Here is a 21,068-nt window from a genome sequence, read left to right on the forward strand (position 1 = left end):
AACCAAAAGATCTGTTGTGTTAAATAGATAACATTGTGGAAAGGGATATTGGGTTATTATGGGCATCTAAACCCTGATAAACAATCAGTAAGGTGCAGAGTTGCATAACTAGTATGAGTATTGTATAAATCACAAGCTGTGTTGTTGGCATATAGTTAGTGATCAAATCTCATTTTGATACTATATAGATCTCATTACATATTGTAAGGATATTGCTATATAAAGGGTAGTAACCAACATGGCTTGAGGGATTAGCAATTTGTTTTATGGGAGGTTGAGCCTGTACTCATGGCAAAAATTGAAAATACTGTAGTAGCCTAATTAACATTGAAAAGTATAATAGAGCTAGAATAAAATTGTTCATTGAATACCAGGGAACACCAGTTTGTTTTGGTTGAGAATAAGGAAAGTCAGAACCAGCTGCTAAATGATGCACAATAGATTTTTGAAATTTTACCACCAAAAATAATTGGACTGTACAGTGCAAATTAGGTAGCCATATTGGACAAGGTTGAATGAAATAGTAAAATGTTGGTGTCAAAATTGCTCCAGGAGGTGTGTTTGACGCAATAGAATTTATTGTTTAGTTTATAAACTGTAGTTTTATCTTTATATTTACAACTAATGTTTTGATTGAATTATCTGCCACGTTTCTACAAACTTTACTCATGGATTATAGAAACAATGGCATACCTTAATCTTTACCACTGTGTACCACATGGTGGAGACAATGACTAGACTGCAGCTAATTTTCCACAGCTAAGGATGTGAAATATGTTTTAATCACTTGCTTGTAAGATTTTCTAACTTGTCTTGTGTGTTTGTGGAGTTGTGGGGCGAATTGCTTCCGTTTCTAACATTCCCTGTCCTAAAACCAGTTGAATTACTTTCTTTTTACTTTACCAAGTATGGGAACATGGAGCAGTCCCTTGAATCATAGCTATGATGTCCCACTGAACTCCGTAAGAAGTCTAACAACACCAGGTTAAAGTCCAACAGACTTTAACCTGGCGTTGTTAGTCTTCTTACTGTGTTTACCCCAATCCAACACCGGCATCTCCACATCACCACTGAACTCCCACAGCTTTATTGTGCCAGTAATATAAATTATATTTCTAAAGTACTGTTCATGTATAAAAGTAGTGAAAAATGTCTTGTGCTCTTTGGGGAACAGAATGATGTGTGACACTATAGAAAGGAGTTAATTGTACAAATCGTAGTTGAAAAAAGGCTTTAAGATGGGTGTATTGATAGCTGAAGGAGCAGGGAACAAATAAGATACTGGTTTGTGAGGGGTCAACGCTGGAGGAAATCACAGTCATCACAACAAGGAAAATTCAGTATTAATACTTTCTAGTTTTGTTTTCTCTTTCTCTTAACTTTCACCACCTTCTGTGACAAGAACACTGGTCACTTCCAGGCTTCTTCCAAGTTTGATTCAACTGGGATCTTGGATGGAAAAATATCTACTGATCCATTACCTTAGCTGCCCCAAGGAACATTTCCAATTCTAGACAGGTTTGTGGGTTATTGTTCATGCATCTTCTGTAACCAGCTTGTATGAGCTAGAAGCAAACGTGAAGATTGTCAACACGATTGCAATGGATCCTTTCCTGGAAGTTTCCCAGGCAGTGTTAGTGAATATTGATAGTAGCTATTAATTTGTAATCACCTAAATCAGTATATAATTCAAAGTGGGCAAAATTAATTCTGTAGAGTAACAGTCAACACTGAAATGAGAGTGAAAACATTTCTAAAGTAGAGTAATATCTCAATCAGAAGATAATTTGTTGATTATTGCAGTTTTGTACTGGCTCTGATATCATTTGCATGAATTGCTTAAAAGATCAAGTGGAACTACATAAAGAATTGCTATTTCCATCAACTGTCCAGAACACACATACTTCTAGAAGTCTGGAAGGTTGAGAAATGATCTAAAGTGTATTTAGGATGATTAAGGGATTCGGTGCAGAGAAACTATTTTCTCTGGTGGGGGAAAATCTAGAGCCAGGTGAGAATAAATCTGAAAATTGGAGTGAAGCCATTTGAGAGTGAAATCAAGAGCATTTTCATAGACTGTTGGAAATCTCGAACTTCTCAAAGTTGGGTACATGTTGTGGTACAGATCAGTCAGGATCTAATTGAATGACCTACTCTTCCTGCGTTATGCAAATTGTAACTGATTTGTTGATTTTAAAAAAAACTTATCTAGATAAGTCAAGGCCTTTAAATAGATAAGTCGATGTCTATTGTTGAGGCACCACCACTGTTGAAGAGGAGAGTAAACAAGATCATCCTCCTATCTTGTTGCTTCATGCTGCAGGTCTTCATGAAGACTGTTTATGCTAGTGTTCTGTCTTCTATTGCAGTTTTGGTATAATGGAAGATTTTCACGTCTCTCGCAGCTAGCTGCAATGTGAGGTTATTAGCTGTCACAATGTAAATAGATCTCAATTAAACTCTCTAGAAGAAAAGGTAAATAAGATAATGATTGAGTGATCCTAAGTTTAGACTTCCAAAATCTGTATATTGTTTTGGAAGAGAATTCTACAGCTGGGAATCAGTAAATAGTGTGAAGAGGCTTAATTTGAATCAGTATTTTAATATAAAAGAGAAACACCCTGTAAGAATCTTATTTGCAACTGTAGATGAACTAATACCAGATACAGCCCATTTTAAGGCAGGATTCAGAATGAAATAGTCATACACTGGACAAAATGATTTGCCGCAGAGCTGCACATAAACAATTAACTATGGACCCATTTATAATGCAAGATATCATTTCCAGTAATTATTTAATTGTCCTGCCTTCTCTGCTCCCTCAATGCAAAAGATTCTGAACAAAAACTAACTTGACCAAGGTATGACCCTGGAAACAGACATCAATCATTATGTCAGCGTTTTAAACATAGTACAGAAAAAATCATCTTTTTCCATTACATGCTAACTTTTAAATACCACTGCAATATGTTAAACCTAAACAATGCCCATGACAAATTAACCCTGTAAGTACTGTATTTCTTTCAATGGGTTGTGTTTAACATAATGGATTCAAATGATGTTTGTACATTTGCAGCATACATAAATAACAATGAGTGGTGTTCACTAATCTTCAAGAAGAGAATACGATTGGTAACTGGCGTATCGAACATGAAATTGAACAGCAGAGACCAGGAGGTTCCCACGTTTGGTTCTCCGGTCTGAGAGTTCTTGGCCAAGGCACATGTCTGGGTGCTTCAATGAGGTGATGGTGGAGCAAGTCAGCAGACCAACCCTCCTGGATTGTTCTGGACATTCCAGGAATGGAAGGTTAATTCCTCTGGTACTAGTGCAGGTAATATGGGGGAAATGCAGAAGTTGAGTTTGGGGTGCATGCCTGTGGTTTACACATGAATCATCGGCATAAAAATCTGATGCAAATCCATTCTCTTGAAGAACAGTTCCCGAAAGACTGTAACCAGCAGTGTAAATGGAGAAATGGCATGGCTGGTTTGAGTGGAGTTGCCAAATTTGCATTGGTCAAAACCATAACTATGTGGATTCTCAAAATATGTTCCGCTTTAATAGAGGGTTAGTTTGAACATTAAAAAACACCATTCGCTTCAAAATATATTTCTTAAACTAATGTTGTGCAAATGGTGCAGAGGATTTTAGCCCATCAGGTCAATGCTCGTATCTATGCTCCATATATGCCTCCAGTGATCCGACTTCATTTTGTCCTATGACCATAACTTTGTCACTATCTTCCCTTTCAATGCATTTATGCTATTTGGTTCAAACACTCAAATACGTTGCATTCTTTATCTGATGATTAAAATACAAAAAATGCACAACCACTGGACTATTTAAATAATTTTTAGAAAATAATTTTGTTACAATGACAGTCAACTGAACAGGACCCAACTTCTAACAAGTAAATACAATAATATTTGCCAATGGTGAACAGTTATAAAGGATGTCTGTTTTGTGTAAAAGTAGACCATTGTGTTCTGTTGCGAAGTCAAGGCTTTTAAGGTGCATATTTTTAGACTTGTTAAAAGTTTAGAACTTTCCATCAATTCAATTTATTTATTTTCAGTGCGAGGTGTGTATAAGATTTTCTAACTGCTCAACCTGATGTGAAAAAAATCATACTTCAGTTGAAGCTTTTGTCTTGCATTCATCAACACAGTCCCAAGAATACCAATGTCAAGTAAACAACAACTGTATGAAAAGAGTGCTGATTGGTTGGCATGTAGATTCTGGTAGAAGCATTGCTGTGGGGAATGCACCAATTTATAGTGACTGACAGTTAACTGCCAAGCATTGCTCAAATTTAAACTAAGTAGCTTGACTTTGGTCAAGATATTGTCCTGAGGCATGAACTGGCAAATGGCTATTACTTATTTTGTTTCACTGAAACGGGTACAATGTGTACATATTCTTTCTGTCTGCAAAGAACAAGGTCCTGTGTATTAATATGTCGCTTCCAGTACATGCAAATGCCACCTTCAGTTGGTTGTCAGTGTAATTTTTAGCACACTGAGGATGAGAATTGTTTAGAACATGTTGTCGAATCACATCTAATATTAGACAGTGTTTTGGACTTTGCCAGCACAGGGTGGCTGAAAAGAGCCTGTAACTTATGATTTAGGCCCACTACCATTGCATGAATCAGTAATGTGGTACTTGAATTTGAGTGCCAGTGTGATGCTAGGTATGAAGACCATACATCCCAAATATTGGCAGATTATATTAAACAGCACGACCCTTCCGTTGTTTGCAACAGGCAAGATACAAACTGTGTACCTAACCAGTCCATGCTTGCAAAACTCGGAACACTGCATTTGATGTAATTTTGCAATTGGACAACATTACTAAATAATCCTCTATGCTAAAAATTATGCTGACAAATTAAGATTCAGTCAGGCTTGCAGTGTGGTACATTTGTATGGAAGCTACATGCATTAGTACAAGGCCCTGTGCCTTGCAGTCAGAACGTGTACACGTGTGGCTGTTTCAACTAAGTAAAAGTGATAGACATTTTGCTGGTGCGCTGAGAGATCAGAGTCAGGCTGTCTGGTTTGACTGCTAAATATTGTTAGAAAATTTAACTCGGTCACCATTAACTGGTGCATTTTCTTTGGTAACACCACTACCAATCAGAGTCCACTTACCACCCAATCAACTCTCTCCCCTCTCTCTCTCTCTCTCTCTCTCTCTCCTCATGCAGAATAAAGTTATTTCCTCTGACATTGGTATTCTTATTGTCCTGATGAGTGTAAGATTTAAAGCTTTTACAAAATGTATTTTTTCAGCAAACACTCCAGTTCTGTACTACCAAACAACTATTTAAATTCTACTTTGTACATTATATATCTCATGCATTTTAAATATATCCCTTTCTGGTTAGTTAACTATAAAAGGGTCATGTTGACTGAATTTTATTTCAGTTGAAGCTTGACCAAGTAAAGTGAATGCTTGAAGATTTAGTTTTAGCAAATGCTTTAAGTGAAAATTGAAATGGATATTGTTTAATAGAATTGTTAGCATGTGATTTTATACTATGCACACACATCAAGGTTATGACATCAAATTCCTCCATAATCTCCCTTCCCCCTCCCAAGTTCTCTGTCCTTCAAGTCTCGTGGCATGGACACTTCTGATTTTCATTACTCCAGCTTCCTTCATGGTCGCTTGGTCAAAATACTGAAGCTCCCACTGTGGGTGTTCCTACAACACATGGACTTCAGCAGTTCAAGACAGCAGCTCACCACCTTCTCCAGTGCAATTGGGGATGGGCAATAGAATCTCCACAGTGCAGAAGGAGGCCATTTGCCTGCACTGGCAACAATACTGCCCTATCCTGTCATCCCGTGTATTTATCCTGCTAATCCCCCTGATACTAAGGGTCAATTTAGCATAACCAATCAACTGAACCCACACACCTTCAGTGTGGGAGGAAACCAGAGCACCCATAGGAAATACACACAGACCCAAACGCTGCCCTAGCCAGTGACATCCATATCCCATGGAATTGTTTTTTCATAGTGTTCATGATCATGTGTTTGCCTGCCTAAACCTTAGGCTGTGGAATGTTCTCATAAACCTTTCCACTTCTCTTTCCTCTTAAGACACTCATTAATATATTTTGATCGCGGTTTTAGTCACCTATCCTAATATCTCTAATGTAGTTGTGCCAGATTTCGTCAATCATGCTGGTGTTTGTTAAAGTGTGTTAGAATACAGTTTGTTCTGTTGAACACTTTTCAAAAGCCAGACCTTATATTTGTGGTTTGGTAAATATTGTCAAACCTTCTGACATGGCCCACAGCCTTTGTGATTTCTCCTTCACTCGGCTGAAGGCCAGAAAGATTTCATTTTCAACAGAACTGCACAATAATTTCATGCATACAAACTACAGCACCACAGACTCCAATCCTGGAAATTCCAGGACAATTCTGGAGGGTTGGCTACCTTGGATACACAACACCTTGAGTTAAATAGCATCTGTAGTTGTCACCCTGCCTAATACAACTTGGTGTGATAGGAAGAAAAGACATGAAAAGATAAGTGTTAAAATTTTCAGTGGGGCCAGGAAGAGCGGCAGGAACAAATAAGAGATGTAGCCAGCTTGGGCTCCCACCCGTTAACTGTTCGGGGCCAACTTGTGCTGGTCTGTGGCTGGCAAGCTGCTTGGGCTACTCATTAACAGTTGCAGCATGACATATCTGTGTAAATGAAGCCCGGTCCTTTAATTGGACTGCACGTAAGGCCAGCAGTATTGGTCAGCTGGCAGGTGTGCTACAGAATACCAGTTTTTTTTTAAAAAAAATGCTGGAAATACTTAGCAAGCTAAACAGCGCTTGTTGAGGGAGCATTTCTAGTTGATGACCTTTCAAAATTGGGAAAATTTAGAAATATAATAGATTTTGATCAAGTGAAAGGGTGGGTCAAAAGAACAAAAGGGAATCTATCACAGGATGGAAGACAGGAGCAATTCAATGGCAAAACAGATATTGGTCCAGGACCAAAGGGAGTTGTAATGGGACACAAGAAATACAAGGGGCCAGAATGATAGCTTCTATCCGAAGCAAAAATGAGAGTGAAACCAAGTGGTCAAAGGCTTCAGTCTGGAATTGTTGAAGTTGTCTGAAATATCCAATCAAACGATGAAGTGCTATTCTTTGAGCTTCATCGGAACAATGCAGGAGGTTGAGGACAGATTAGTCAGTATTGGGAGCAAGATAGAGTTAAAATAGTAGGCCACTGCAAGCTTGGGAACATGCTTGTGGTCTGACTGGGCGTGTTCCACAGAGTGGTTACACCGTCTGCATTTGGTCTCCCTAATGCCAAGCAAGACTATGATGAACAGTGAAATACAAATATACTAACGTGAAAAGTGCACGCATCATGGTTTCACCTTTTATTCAAAGTTTATGGTTGTGTATGGTTACAGAATATAATTGTAATAGTGCAAATGAGTACTTTGTATAACTCATGTCATTGTATAACATGCAATATACAGGAGTGTGACACATCTCTAATACAGTCTTATTGTATAATGTATGCAGGAGTATATTCAGGTGTTAGGAGAATGGCTTCCCCATAGGTTGACAGGAAAAAATCTAAAGGAAGACTTTCACAGCTACTTCTGGCATTTGATAGAACAAGGAGGCAGCTCACTTCCCTGTTGCCTCATAGGTGAGTGGTGCACAATGTAAGGAGACCTTGATGCATGGAAGATTATACACTACCCCGTACAGAACCACAGTTGATATTGTGTCCTTCGTAAACAACTAATGAATGCAGCATGTGCAAAATATATTTCCTGGTTTGACCTTGCGTTTGTCAAAGATTTGGCCTGGTTACAATTATAAAGCAAGTGTGACAATTTTCACAATTTAAACTCTGGAAAAACTCAGTTGAATTTCAATCTAACCTGCCAGCAGGGAAACTTTCTGCTTTTAATTGCCTGCTCATTTTATATCCTGCCTGATTATTTTTCAGACAATGAAAACACTTGAGGAATATTGGGAAGAATTTTAAGATGATCCTCAATCTACTTCTTTGACCAAGCTTCTGGTCATCTGACATAATTCTCAGGATTTTATAATGTTGCTGTGAAGCACCTTGTAGGGGTTTTTCATTCTGTTAAAGGTGCAATAAATTGTTATATGTGGGTAGTTGGTAGGTTTGGAAGTGGCGTGCGCTAAGTAAAGTTTCAGAACCTGTGCTGTACTAATATGAAGCAGTATCTGGGAACCCTTTATTAGCTTGGAATTTCCATTATCCATCAAGGAATTTCCTCCATTTGGCAGAATATGGAGGCTCCATTGTAGGAAGGAATTATGATCAGCACCACAACATTTTAAAAGCTATATATGGTTATCAGTAATATCATTTTACATATTTTAAGCCTTCAGAAAGGGAAGAAGCAAAAGGAGAACCCAAATTTCAACTTAACGTATCTTGAGTACTGGGGAGTGGCATTGGCTCTTGGTATGTCTCATCTGATGAATGTGTCTTCAATTTAAAAAAGGAAATGTTGACAATATACAGCCAATATGTGTTCAAGTATTTATTTCTCTTTTCACTGCCTATTTACCAGCAATGCATTACCAACATTTTCTCTTATTTAAGTGGAACTTGGGTATTTCGGCGCGGTAGCACAGTGGTTAGCACTGCTGCTTCACAGCTCCAGGGACCTGGGTTCGATTCCCAGCTTGGGTCACTGTCTGTGTGGCGTTTGCACATTCTCCTCGTGTCTGCGTGGGTTTCCTCTGGGTGCTCCGGTTTCCTCCCACAGTCCAAAGATGTGCGGGTTAAGTTGATTGGCCATGCTTTTTTTAAAAAAAAATGCCCTTAGTGTCCTGGGATGCGTAGGTTAGACAGATTAGTGGGTAAAAATATGTAGGGATATGGGGGTAGGGCCTGGGTGGGATTGTGGTCGGTGCAGACTCGATGGGCCGAATGGCCTCTTTCTGTGCTGTAGAGTTTCTAAGATTCTAAGATTTCCTTGTCCTTATTTCTCAGATTATACTAATTTGGATCAGACATAGATAATTCTTTAGTTCATAGCTTCACTCATTCCTGCAAGGATTTTAAATATTTTCATTTGCTTTGCTGTACTGCAGCCTTGCTTCTTGCTAGTGTACATCAATGAAATCCTTGTTTTGATCTGGATGTATGTATTTCTTCAGTCTCTGAAGGTACAACAGCTTATTAAATGCAATGAGGTTTTATTCCATCGTATGGTGATTGTACATAAGAGATTAATCAGATGCATTTCATTCAATAAGGAAAACATAATAGGCAAATAATGAACACATTATCCTACCTCACTTTGGTGGATAATCTTATTTAAGTGAAACAAAATATAGCAAGATTGCAATGCCTTGTAGTTTCTTGCCTTTATCCCTTTTCCTGCCTAGGTGTTAGTGGTAGCACTCTCGCTTCTGAGGCAGAAGGTTCTGGTTTCACTCCAGAGACTTGAACATTAAACCAAAAGAGAAAACACTGGAAAATCTCAGCAGGTCTGGCAGCATCTGTAAGGAGAGAAAAGCACTGACGTTTCGAGTCCAGATGACCCTTTGTCAAAGCTAAAAGGCATAGAAAGATATTTATACTGCAGGGTGAGGGAATGAAAGATAGCCATAGAAACCAGGGGGAAAGACTGCTAATAGCTGTCCACAGAGAGAATAAAAGGTGTGAAAGGCCAAACGACAGAAGCTGTAAGCTGTGGCAGATGAAGATGTGGTGTGGGTGAGGAAAGATGGGCCAGAGGTAGAACATAGAAAAGGGGAAGTGGTGGGAGAAAAAGTAAGGGAAGGGGGATGGGGAAGAAAAATGAAGAAAGACAATAAAGAAATAAAAGGTATAATAAAAGGTAAATTAAATAGAATAAAACAAAGGGGGCCGAGGTGGGATACAGCAAATCCTCTGAAGCTGTTGAATTCGATCTTGAGACCAGAAGGCTATAAAGTGCCTAACCGGAAGATGAGATGCTGTTCCTCCAGTTTGCGTTGAGCTTCACTGGAACATTGCAGCAAGCCAAGGACAGGCATGTGGGCATGGGAGCAGGATCGTGTGTTTAAAATGGCAAGCAACACTCCACATCAAGCAACCAGAAGGTCAGGGTCCTCATTGCACTCAGACACTTGAGCATTAAATCTAGGTTGATCTTCCATCCTATGGCACTATTTTGAAGAGATTCTGGAGTTCATCCTGCTGTTCCAGTCATCATTTCACCTAACTCAAAAATACCAACAAAGATTCTGTTAATTATCACACAATACTGTTGTGTGCAAATTAGCAGCTGTGTTTACTTTTGTACAAACAGTGACTTATGCTTCAAAACTACTTCATTGGCTGTAAATTGCTTTGGGTATCCTGAAGTTGTGAAATGTATTATAAATGATGACTTCTGTGTCATGGAATCGTATTTCTCAAGTGCCTTTGTCTATGTTTCTCTCTGTCTCTTATCATTAGATTTCTTCCTCTTTTCTACTTCCCCCCCCCTCACAGCAATCAGAGGTTTTCCAATTACTCATAAATTAACAAAATGCATATTGTTTAGACCCTGGGCATGTTTCAATGATTGCCCTTTGTCTAGTTTTGGTTTGCATCCCACATGGAGCTCTCCTGAGAAACTGATCCCATTTTAAGGCAAACTTCACTTAAAGCACATTTTGGAAAACCAATACATAGGTCATTTCCATGGAAATTAGTTTTTTTTAAAAATGACAGTGGCCCTACCTTTTGAACCAGAAGATGGGCTTCACAAAAATTCCTTGTTGTAAAGGGAGATATCTAAACTGGAGTACCTTTCATTTAATACTCACTTTGAGGAGGGGAGACGCATCCTATTGAAACTTTTAATCTTGCACTCAATAGGACAGTTTCCAAGAGTTGCAATTGTAAAGGCAACAGCAACTTATTTCATGTTGAATTCCACTGCCCGTCTAATGCCAGGTATGTAGGCCATGGTCCTATCATCGGAAAACAACATATTCTTTTGGTTGTTCACAACAGGCAAAGTACTGACCATACACATCCAATCTGTCTTTGAAAAACTCAAATGTTGTGTCCACATTAGATGTAATTCTGTGATTGGGCAACATTGTCTCAACAATGGTGATTGTGCTAAGAATTACACTGAAAACCAATTTAAGATTATCAGTCAGGCTTGCTGCTACATTCACACATGGCTCTGTCCTTTGCTGCAAGAAGGAGCATGTTCACACATTGCACCTTTTTCAACTAAACAAAAGCTTGCGGGCCAGTATTCCCTGGTTCATTCTACAAGGTAATGCCTTGACCAGAGTCTATGTGCTTGGTTTGAATTTGAACAAAAACTTGGCAGTTAACTGTTCCCTGGTGCTTTCACCATGTCAATACCTCTACCAATCAGCATCTACTTGCTAACCAATCAGCACACTCATGCAGTGTATATGGTTGTTCCCTTTTCAATTGGTATTCTTGCAAACTCCTGAAGAGTGCAAGACAAAAGCTTTGATTGCATAGCTACTACCAAACAATTTCATACTTCACAAACAGCTGGCCAGAGCCTGGGAACAAACCTTTGTCCAAAAATTAACTTTTCAATGGAGTCAATGTTTTCTTGTATGGCATGACAAAGCAAAATAGTTGGCAGCATCCCCAATTTCTGATATTGAGAAGTGTGCTAATCATGTCATAAGATCACAATTTGCAATAACAAACTTCCTGTCTTATTACTGCAACAGTTTATCAAATGAATCTAGTATTACAGTTTCAAACATCTTTCATAACCAGTTATAGCTGTAAAGAAATACTTCTTGACTGTTCTATATTTATCATTTAAAGCCAATTCTGGGATAAAATATGGGCTTCCAACTGCTTCTGATGGATAATTTGAAAAGCCTGAGACACGAGTGACTGACTCACTAGTGAATTAATTAGGCTGTTAGGACTCTGTGCTATATTAATATCAGACTCCTGCAATAGTTAACATCAAAATGTGCAGTGATGTATTATTTGCTAGTCTATAATCCATAGTTTCTTCCACATCTTTTATGTAGATAAACTATATTCCCACAAAATGCTATACTTAATTATTTCCATTTTGTAGCAAGACCTTTCAGCAAGCATGCATTTAACTTAAGTTCAAGAGATGGTGTTAGAGAAGATGCCGCAGTTGTACTGAACACACACCATTGTCTCACAGGATGCGTGGTTTACAGGATCCACATGATTATGCTATGTTATGAGGCTTATGCATCTTTTTTTTTAAATATGATTTTCAACTTTCAAATGAAACATGAGAAACCAACAAATCACACCTGGGAATGTGAAGAGAGAGGTTTCCTACAATCGAGACACCTATCATAACTGTCTGAGGAAGAGACATCAAAAATGCAAAATACTGGATATTGAAACAATATCCCTAAACCCCCCCCCCCCCCCCCCCCCGGCACTGCCCCATGCCTGATGGGCAGTGCCAAGGTGTCCCCTGGGCATTGGCACTTTGCCCCTTGGGCAGTGCCAGGGGCCACAGGCTGGCACTGTCAAGGTGCCAATGCCTGGGGGCAACCCCCACCCAATCCTCTGGGGGGTCCCCTCTTCAGTCCAGGGGAGCCAAGCTGCTAGCTCCCCAAAAGTGGGGAGCTACTATAAACCCTGCTGGAGTGAAATACTCCTGGTAGGGGAGAGGCTAGTGGGCCCAGAGACTTCAGTCCCGAGTCTGCTAATTGTACTCAGATTATAATGAGTATATGCATAATTTATGAAGCTCCGCATCTATTTCTGCCGCAAAGCTACGGCGCTGGAAATGCAGTGCTGGAGAGGTGCTCGGGCCGGATGCCCAGCGTGGATCGTGCTAATCCGGCCCCACTGAAATCTCCCATCCCGTTGCGCTAAAAAAATCAATGCAGCGGGATGGGAGAATCACCCCTACCTTTTTAGAAATATCATCCAAAAAAAAACACTAGCAAAAGAAAGCACAGAATGAGAAGTTGCCACTTGGTCCACTGTTAACAGACTATGTCTATCCACTGTACCATGGTTTATGTCCCATTTATATAATCCTCTGAGTCATTTTTCCATAAACATTTTCTGATCTCAATATGTTTACACAAGATCCAAAATATTCATCCATCTTCATATCTTTGTTACTTAATCCTGGCCTGCTGCCCTCTGCATATTTAACAGCTCCATTTTCCCAAATTATCAGCACACTTACCACCAGTGCTTTTTGGAGTGGTTAATCTACAAAGAATCAAACATCTAAGAAGCAACGATGAGATGAATGGCAAATTATTTTTTTTATTTGTGAACTATTGATTGAAAGGGTTTTATTGGTCAAGCCCATTGGAAGTGAGGTATAAGGTATGGATTAAATTGAAGGGTTCTGGGACTGCATTTTCTCAACATTGAAAATAGTCACGAGGTATGAACATTTCCAGGTTCCAATCCAGCTGACTGCTGGTTAAGCCTGCTGGCTTAATTTTACAAGAGGCTGCCAATTAGAGGAAGTCTTTGTGTTCACCATCCAATTACGTACATTGGGCTGGTACAAGAGGCAGAAGGTGATTTTTTAAAAAATTTATGCATGGGATGTAGGCATCTAGCCAGGCCAGCATTTATTGTCCATCCCTCATTGCCCTTGAATTGAGTGGCTTGCTGGGCCATTCCAGAGAGCAGTTATGAGTCAACCACATTGCCGTGGATATGGAACCACATATAGGCAGATTGCCTTCCCTAAAATGAACCAGATGGGTTTCTTTACAACCATCAACAATGGTTTCACGGTCATCATTAAAGACTTTTAATTCAAAATTTTTTAATTGAATTCAGATTTTACCATCTGCTTGGTGAGACTCGAATCCAGAACATTACCCTGAGTCTCTGGATTACTAGTCCAGTGATAATAATCACTGCCACTAGCTCCCCTGAATACAGCATAGCCCACTGGTAGCCTCCCCCAAGAAATCCTCACTTGATGGCAAGGCTGTGACATGAGAAGACATGATGTGGAGATGCCGGCGTTGGACTGGGGTGAACACAGTAAGAAGTCTCACAACACCAGGTTAAAGTCCAACAGGTTTATTTGGTAGCAAATACCATAAGCTTTCGGAGCGCTGCTCCTTCGTCAGATGGAGTGGAAATGTGACGGATAGATACTGTGTCCTCCCGCCCGTCGGGGTACTGCACATAGGCGTACTGGGGGTTGGCGTGGAGGAGTTATACTCTGTTGACCAGGGGGTCAGACTTACGGGTCCTGGCATGCTTCCAAAGCAGGACAGGGCCCGGGTATGCCAGCCACGATGGTAGTGAAGTCCCTGAGGAAGACTTCCTGGGGAACACGAACATCCGTTTGTGGGGGGTGGCATTGGTTGCTGTGCACAGGAGGGACCTAATGGAGTGTAGTGCCTCCGGTAGGACCTCTTGCCAGCGGTCTCTGTGCACTGTTTGAGAGCACATTTCCACTCCATCTGACGAAGGAGCAGCGCTCCGAAAGCTTATGGTATTTGCTACCAAATAAACCCGTTGGACTTTAACCTGGTGTTGTGAGACTTCTTACATAAGAAGACAACAGCTTTGCCATTTTCAGCTGCTAACCATTAAAACCTCTGCAGTTCTATGAAGTTGCCTATATTTTGTTTCAAAATTGCCACGTGGTCTAAAAGTAGCATAGATTCCCATGCAGCATTGGATCTGGTGGCCCCTGGGAAAAGTGACTGGAGGAAGGAACTCATCAGTAAATAGATGCCTTTATTTCAGATTATGCTTGGTCCTGTGCAACTCCACACCCATGTCATGACCAGTTGAGGAAGGGTGTGAAAACTCCCTTTTTTCCACTCCTCCATTGATCGCAGGATTTTTAGAATTTATAAGAATGAACGTGCCAATTCAGTAGACAAGCTTTACAACACATGAGATGTCAATTTTTATTATTCTAAAATAGACCCAGGTAAAGCTATTACAAATATTTTTAAAAGTCAACACACTTCCTGACTGTTGCAGCACCTATCACTTCCATTGTGCACAACCAATTTTGTAGGTTCTCCTTTGTTACCTGGCAGTCCTGGACACACAAAGTCAGAGGCCTTATTGTCTTTGATTTATTGAGGTAAGTCCTGATAAGGGCAGGTTTGACATCATACAAGGATGTGGTCCTGCATGTTCATTGTGATCCACTTTTTGAAACTTCCAGATACCTGGCCAGCTTGTAATCCCAAATGTCAGGTGACTTGTGACAGCCATTTTAAGCCAGTGTTTTTGATGTAACTGTCTTTTTAAAAAGTTATAAATGAGTACCACAGAGATATTAATTTCAGGAAGCAGGATAAAAAAGGGAATCAAAAAATGAATCAATGGCAGAAAATAAATGATAGAGGTAATACATGGAGTGAAGGAGGAGGAGGAGGGAGTTCACAATCTGAAGTTGTTGAACTCGCTGTTAAATCCGGAAAGCTGTAACATGCCTTATTAGAAGATGAGGTGTTGTTCCTCCAGTTTGTTTCATGTTTTTAAGATAGTTATGATGTGGAGTTGCCGGCGTTGGACTGGGGTAGGCACAGTAAGTAGTCTCACAACACCAGGTTAAAATCCAACAGGTTTATTTGGTAGCACGAGCTTTCGGAGCGCTGCTCCTTCATCAGGTGAGTGCAGGATTTGTTTCACAAACAGGATATATATAGACACAAACTCAATTACAAGATAATGGTTGGAATGCAAGTCTTAACAGATAACCAAGTCTTTACAGGTGCAGACAATGTGAGTGGAGAGAGGGTTAAGCATAGGTTAAAGAGGTGTGAATTGTCTCCAGCCAGGACAGTTAGTGAGACTTTGCAAGCCCAGGCAAGTCGTGGGGGTTACAGATATGTGACATGAACCCAAGATCCGGTTGAGGCCGTCCTCATATGTGCGGAACTTGGCTATCAGTTTCAGCTCAGCGATTCACACCTCTTTAACCTGTGCTTAACCCTCTCTCCACTCACATTGTCTGCACCTGTAAAGACTTGATTACTTGTTAAGACTCGCATTCCAACCATTATCTTGTAATTGAGTTTGTGTCTATATATGCCCTGTTTGTGAAACAAATCCTGCACTCACCTGATGAAGGAGCAGCGCTCTGAAAGCTCATGCTACCAAATAAACCTGTTGAACTTTAACCTGGTGTTTTGAGACTATTTAAGATAGTTGACAACATAATCGTGTGACTTTGGTATTATCAGCTCCAGACAGAAATGAAATTCAAGCAAATATTTCATTAAAACATGAACAATCCCAGCCACTACAAGTCCTTTTGTTAAGGATGAACCAATCAAAACAAGACTATCACATATTAGGTGGCTTGCCCTGGACCAGGAAGCCATCAAAACTCATTGTCCTATTCACGAAAGGCATTGAAAGGATCATTTGAACTGAATGAATCACTCACTTAAGATGACCTTGGTTGTCTCAAAACCTCTCAGTGCATGGAAGACTCTCACACAGGAAGAAAAGCAACCACTGTCTTCCTTTGGAAGAAGGACTTTGAACTCCTAATTGGCCACATGATTAAAGTAGCAATGTTTATTAACTTCTTATTAAAAAATAAAAGCAGAAGCTGTCCAGATAAGAAATATCATCTTAAAAGCCATTGAACCAGCTGCAAGACAACACACAGCTATACCTTGAAAGAGGGAGAAGGAATTATCTCCTTCACAACCTGCTCCAACTTCAAGTTCACCTGAGAACCAGCCTTCTGGGAATTCAACGACAGGAAGCATCATAACTTACTGACGTTTCTCTGCTTTTCAAGATCTCCACTTCAACTAAAGTATGAACTCAACTGAGAAACTACAGGCTTGCTACAAAAAGACTGAAATCATTTCAATTTCTAATTCTTCATCTGTATCTCATCTTTGTGTTTGTGGTAGTATGTGAGATTCAGCAATAAAACCTCCACAGCAAGTGTGTGACAATAATTATTTTTATTCAGTGAAGTTTGCTGCAGCAAATTACTTAGATTGTGGCAATCACACTGAGGGAAAGGAAATACACACTAACCTCACACATTAATAGACTCTGATCATGAACAAAAGTAAAACTCATAAATACTGTATGTGACAGTATGTGCATGTCGTAAGGTAAGAAACCTTGCGCACAGCAAGCTCCCACAAACAACAGTTTGACAATAACTACATCATCTATTTTTATAATGTTATTGAAGGACAAATATTGTCCAGGACACCAGGGATAACTCCCTTGCTCTTCTTCATATGGTACAATGAGATTTTGTATGTCCACCTGAGAGAGCAGGCAGGGCCTTGGCTTAACTTCTCACCCCAACAGTGCAGCATTCCCAGTACTGCATTGAAGTGTCAGCCTTGAGTTTTGTGCTCAGGCGCTGGAGTGAGGACCTAAACCCACAACCTGTTAATGCAAGAGGTGACAATGCAACCAACTAAGACACAGCTGACTCCACTCGTGCAAACTGGGAATCACTAAGGTCTCAACACTGGATAGTAGTGAGCCATAAATCCTGCCATTGAGGAATCTGCAATGCCAGTGTTTCTCAACCACTAAACGTTTCTTAGTATTTGGCTAACAATCTAACCGCTAAGTTGGAGAGTCTCAACATGTTTGAGAAAAAACGTAGATCTCTCTTTATATAAATTATTATTTAAGACTTACTCCTTATTGCCTGTCCCACTGAACCTAATGTACAGCCCAGCACTGCCAATAACAAAGAGATTTAATTTCTATTGCAACTTAAAACCTCTTTCAATAATTTCTTACACACTTCACATAAAGTGAAATAAATCAGATTGATAGGCAGTGATTTTTCATGTAGAACTACTTGCAGTAGCCATTTTTCACTCATGGCCAGTTAATCTGTTTCTGGTGATGTTGGTGTAGGGAGGAATATGTGGTGAATTTCCAGCTCTTCTTTTGAGCAGTTATCAGACCTAAAACATGCAGAATAGGTTGGCAACACCAAAGGCACGAATGTCACCAAATGAACCAAGATGATTTGAAACTACCACCACTCTATTAGAACTGAGACTGCTTTCAATGAAGGCAGGAAGAGATCAGGTAGATTCGGGAAGCTGGAAGAAGATACAGCTCTCAGATAGTTAAAGAATTGGGCTGACATGTAATAGCAATGATCACGAGGTTGAATCTTGGCAACTACACAAATGATAAATAGATTTTAAAAAGCCGCCCTGGATTTTGTATTCACTAATCACTGTGAGCAGATGAAGTAACAAACCAATCTGTGCTGTGAAATGAATTATGTTTTAAACACTAGCTCCCTAGCAGATATCCTTTTGGTAAAGTTTCACAGTGACTTTAGTCTTTCTACTTTTGGCTCTCCTTTTGTCTATGTATTTAACTAGAGGATATTGCGGTGCCTCCTAGCATGTTAAGTATCCTGTTTTTCTCTTATTTTGAATTTACTGACAACCTATGAAGAGCAATGGGTCTTCACATGTGGTTGTTGGCAGCGAGTGCTGCTCTCCTCCAAGGCTGCTGTTCTACTCCATTCTCCTATTTTGGTGCCTCTTTTGGCTTGGAAACTTCATTGGTTGGTGACACATTACAGGTACTGTTTTTTTATTGATCAGACAATTGTGTTAACAATGCAATATGTTCCATGTGAAGTACAGTTAGTGTGTTTGATTGAATTGACTGTTTAAATGCACATGTCAGGTACATGTGTATTACAGAGGAATCAGCCTACCATGCTCCCAGAACTTAGATGGAATTTGCGTTGCTTTAAACTGCACTAAATCCAGAACCCAAACAATGGCAGACAGCAACCACACTGCAACCTGGTGCATGCTTGATGGAGGGATTACAATCCATCACAACAGCACAAGTCCACTACACATAAGGTAAGTCAATTTTGTTTCTCATTCTGATGTATACCTAGTGGAGAACATTTGTCATAATAAAGAAGAACAGTCAGACTGCATGCATTGCTATCTCCCAGATATGTGCTTCTTTCTTGCACAATACCCTGCTTGAATCAGTCTCGCGTCCATCCTGACTGTAGCATGGGAAGGGGTAATGAAGTAGCGTCAGGCTTCACCTCACTTACTGCTGCCTTCCCACCTGAATCAGGCAGGCTGTTGGAGGAATATTCCATTTAACTCTCTGAAGCGTTATACTGGTATGTGTCTATCCGGAGAGGTCATTGTTCTGCCACCAAGAAATTTCCTCTTCATTATCAAAAGTGACAGGCAAATATAAACACACCCGTGAACCCTTCTACTTTAGAAGCCATCATGATAGTCACTGAGATGAAGGAATGCTACCAGGCTGTGTACTGGCTAATGTCATTTTTTTTAAAAAATAGGCCGACTGGCTGTTGTTGGTCACCAATCGTGGGATCTCAAAGGGAAACCGAAAGCCTTCCATTTACATTTACCTTATTGGCAGATTTGGGAAATCGCTCAGATAATGCAGCTATCAATGCACCTCCTCAACCACCTCTCTTACCTATCTTAAGGTAAAGTACTGAAAGAAAAATAAGAGTTCATTGTATCTTATATAGCATCAAGTGATTGAAAGAAGCCAGGTGAATGGAACAATCCGCCAACAAGTTAACTTAAAGTCATGTCATTCATTTTTTATTGGCATTTATTGTGTTCTGAAGGTGCTCGTTGTTGTTTGTTATGACCTCTTGGGTGTCTCATTGAATGTCAGCTCATATATGACACTTCAATGAGTTTTGGCATGTTACTCAAATGTAAAGGCCATCACAGCCTAATCCTGACTTAATTCAACTTTGCAACAAGAGCCATTGACTAACAGTCAAGACTTTTCTGCCCAACTAGCAGCATGGAGGTCAGTCATAGTGCCAGAACCATTTTCTAGGCTGTAGTTAGCTAACACAGCTCAGACTACATATTAACCTTCTGCTGTATTCTTATTGTCACAGCAAGTGGTGCATTTACAGAACGTTCAGAGATTTCAGTCACCCATAAATATCAGAGAGCTAAATTAGTATTCAGAGGGATCTTTGGTGTTCCGAAGGGCCTGATGTCCTTGGACACAAATCCCAAATGTTAACATACAGATGGAGGAAAGAATTAGGAGAACAAATGTATGCAAGCCTTTAACACAACAGGATTGGGGTATAAGAATAAAAACATTTTTTTTGCAATTGTATTGGGCCTTGCTGAGACAACAGCTTGCGTCCTGTATTGTGTTTGCAAAGTTTTGGTCTCCTGACCTAAAAAACGATTTACCTGTCTTAGAGGAAGTGCAATAAAAGATCACTGGTTTGAGGGATCATTCTATGAGGAGAGGTTGAGTAGACAAGTCTTATATTCTCTAGAGTTTAGAAGAATGAGAAATATCTAATTGAATCATATAGCTTAAGGAGCTTGACAGGTAGAGTCTAGAACTAAAGAGTGATAATCGAAGGATTTAAGTCATTTAGGACTGAGATGAGGAAATATTTCTTCACTCAAAGGATTGTGAACCTTTGGAATTCCAGAAAACACAGAGTTGTAGATGTTCAATCTTTGTATATTCAAGATGGAGATCTGTAGATTTTTGGATGCAAAAAAAAATCAAGGGACATGAAGATTGTGTGGAAAAGAGAAGCTGAGGTAGAACATGATATTATTGAATGGTGGAGCAGGCTCGAAGGACCAAATGGCCTGTTCCTTTTTTCATTCGGTCAGGGGATATGCACTGGCAAGGCCAGCATTTATTGCCCACCCGTAATTGCCCATGAGCAGGTGGTGCTTTTTGAACTTCTGCTGTCCATGTGGTGTAGATACACTCACAATGCTGTCAGAAAAGGAGTTCCAGAATTTTTATCCCAGATGATATATTTCCAAGTCAAGATGGTCTGTGACTTGGATGGGGACTTGGAGTTGGAGATGTCCCCATGTATCTGCTGCCCTTATTCTAGGTGACAGGTCAATGGTTTAGATGCTGCTGTCAGAGGAACTTGGCAAGTCACTGCAGTGCATCTTGAAGCTCAGTGATTCCCAAACTGAGGGTCGCAACCCCCAATTGGACCACAGAAAACATATTTTGGGCTCATGAGACTCCTGCTCCTTTGAGATAGCATTGGCAACTGTGGAGATGGGGCCCTG

General features: G+C 40.0%; 1 protein-coding gene and 1 long non-coding RNA gene across 2 annotated transcripts in view; both read left to right on the forward strand.

The window, feature by feature from the left end:
* The first annotated feature begins 13 nt into the window (after nucleotides 1–13).
* LOC144498842 (uncharacterized) lies at nucleotides 14–10,416 on the forward strand. Its single transcript, XR_013498762.1, has 4 exons — nucleotides 14–1,518; nucleotides 3,077–3,334; nucleotides 7,554–7,683; nucleotides 7,990–10,416. It is a non-coding gene; the product is annotated as an uncharacterized LOC144498842 (long non-coding RNA).
* Nucleotides 10,417–18,759: 8,343 nt separating this feature from the next.
* Nucleotides 18,760–21,068, forward strand: part of LOC144499264 (uncharacterized) — a 36,804-nt gene continuing 34,495 nt past the window's right edge. The window contains exon 1 of the mRNA XM_078221379.1: nucleotides 18,760–18,848. Within this exon, the coding sequence (XP_078077505.1) occupies nucleotides 18,760–18,848 (89 nt within the window). The remainder of the gene's footprint in view (nucleotides 18,849–21,068) is intronic.

Source organism: Mustelus asterias, chromosome 9, assembly GCF_964213995.1.
Source record: "Mustelus asterias chromosome 9, sMusAst1.hap1.1, whole genome shotgun sequence".
In the NCBI taxonomy this organism is placed as follows: Eukaryota; Metazoa; Chordata; class Chondrichthyes; order Carcharhiniformes; family Triakidae; genus Mustelus; species Mustelus asterias.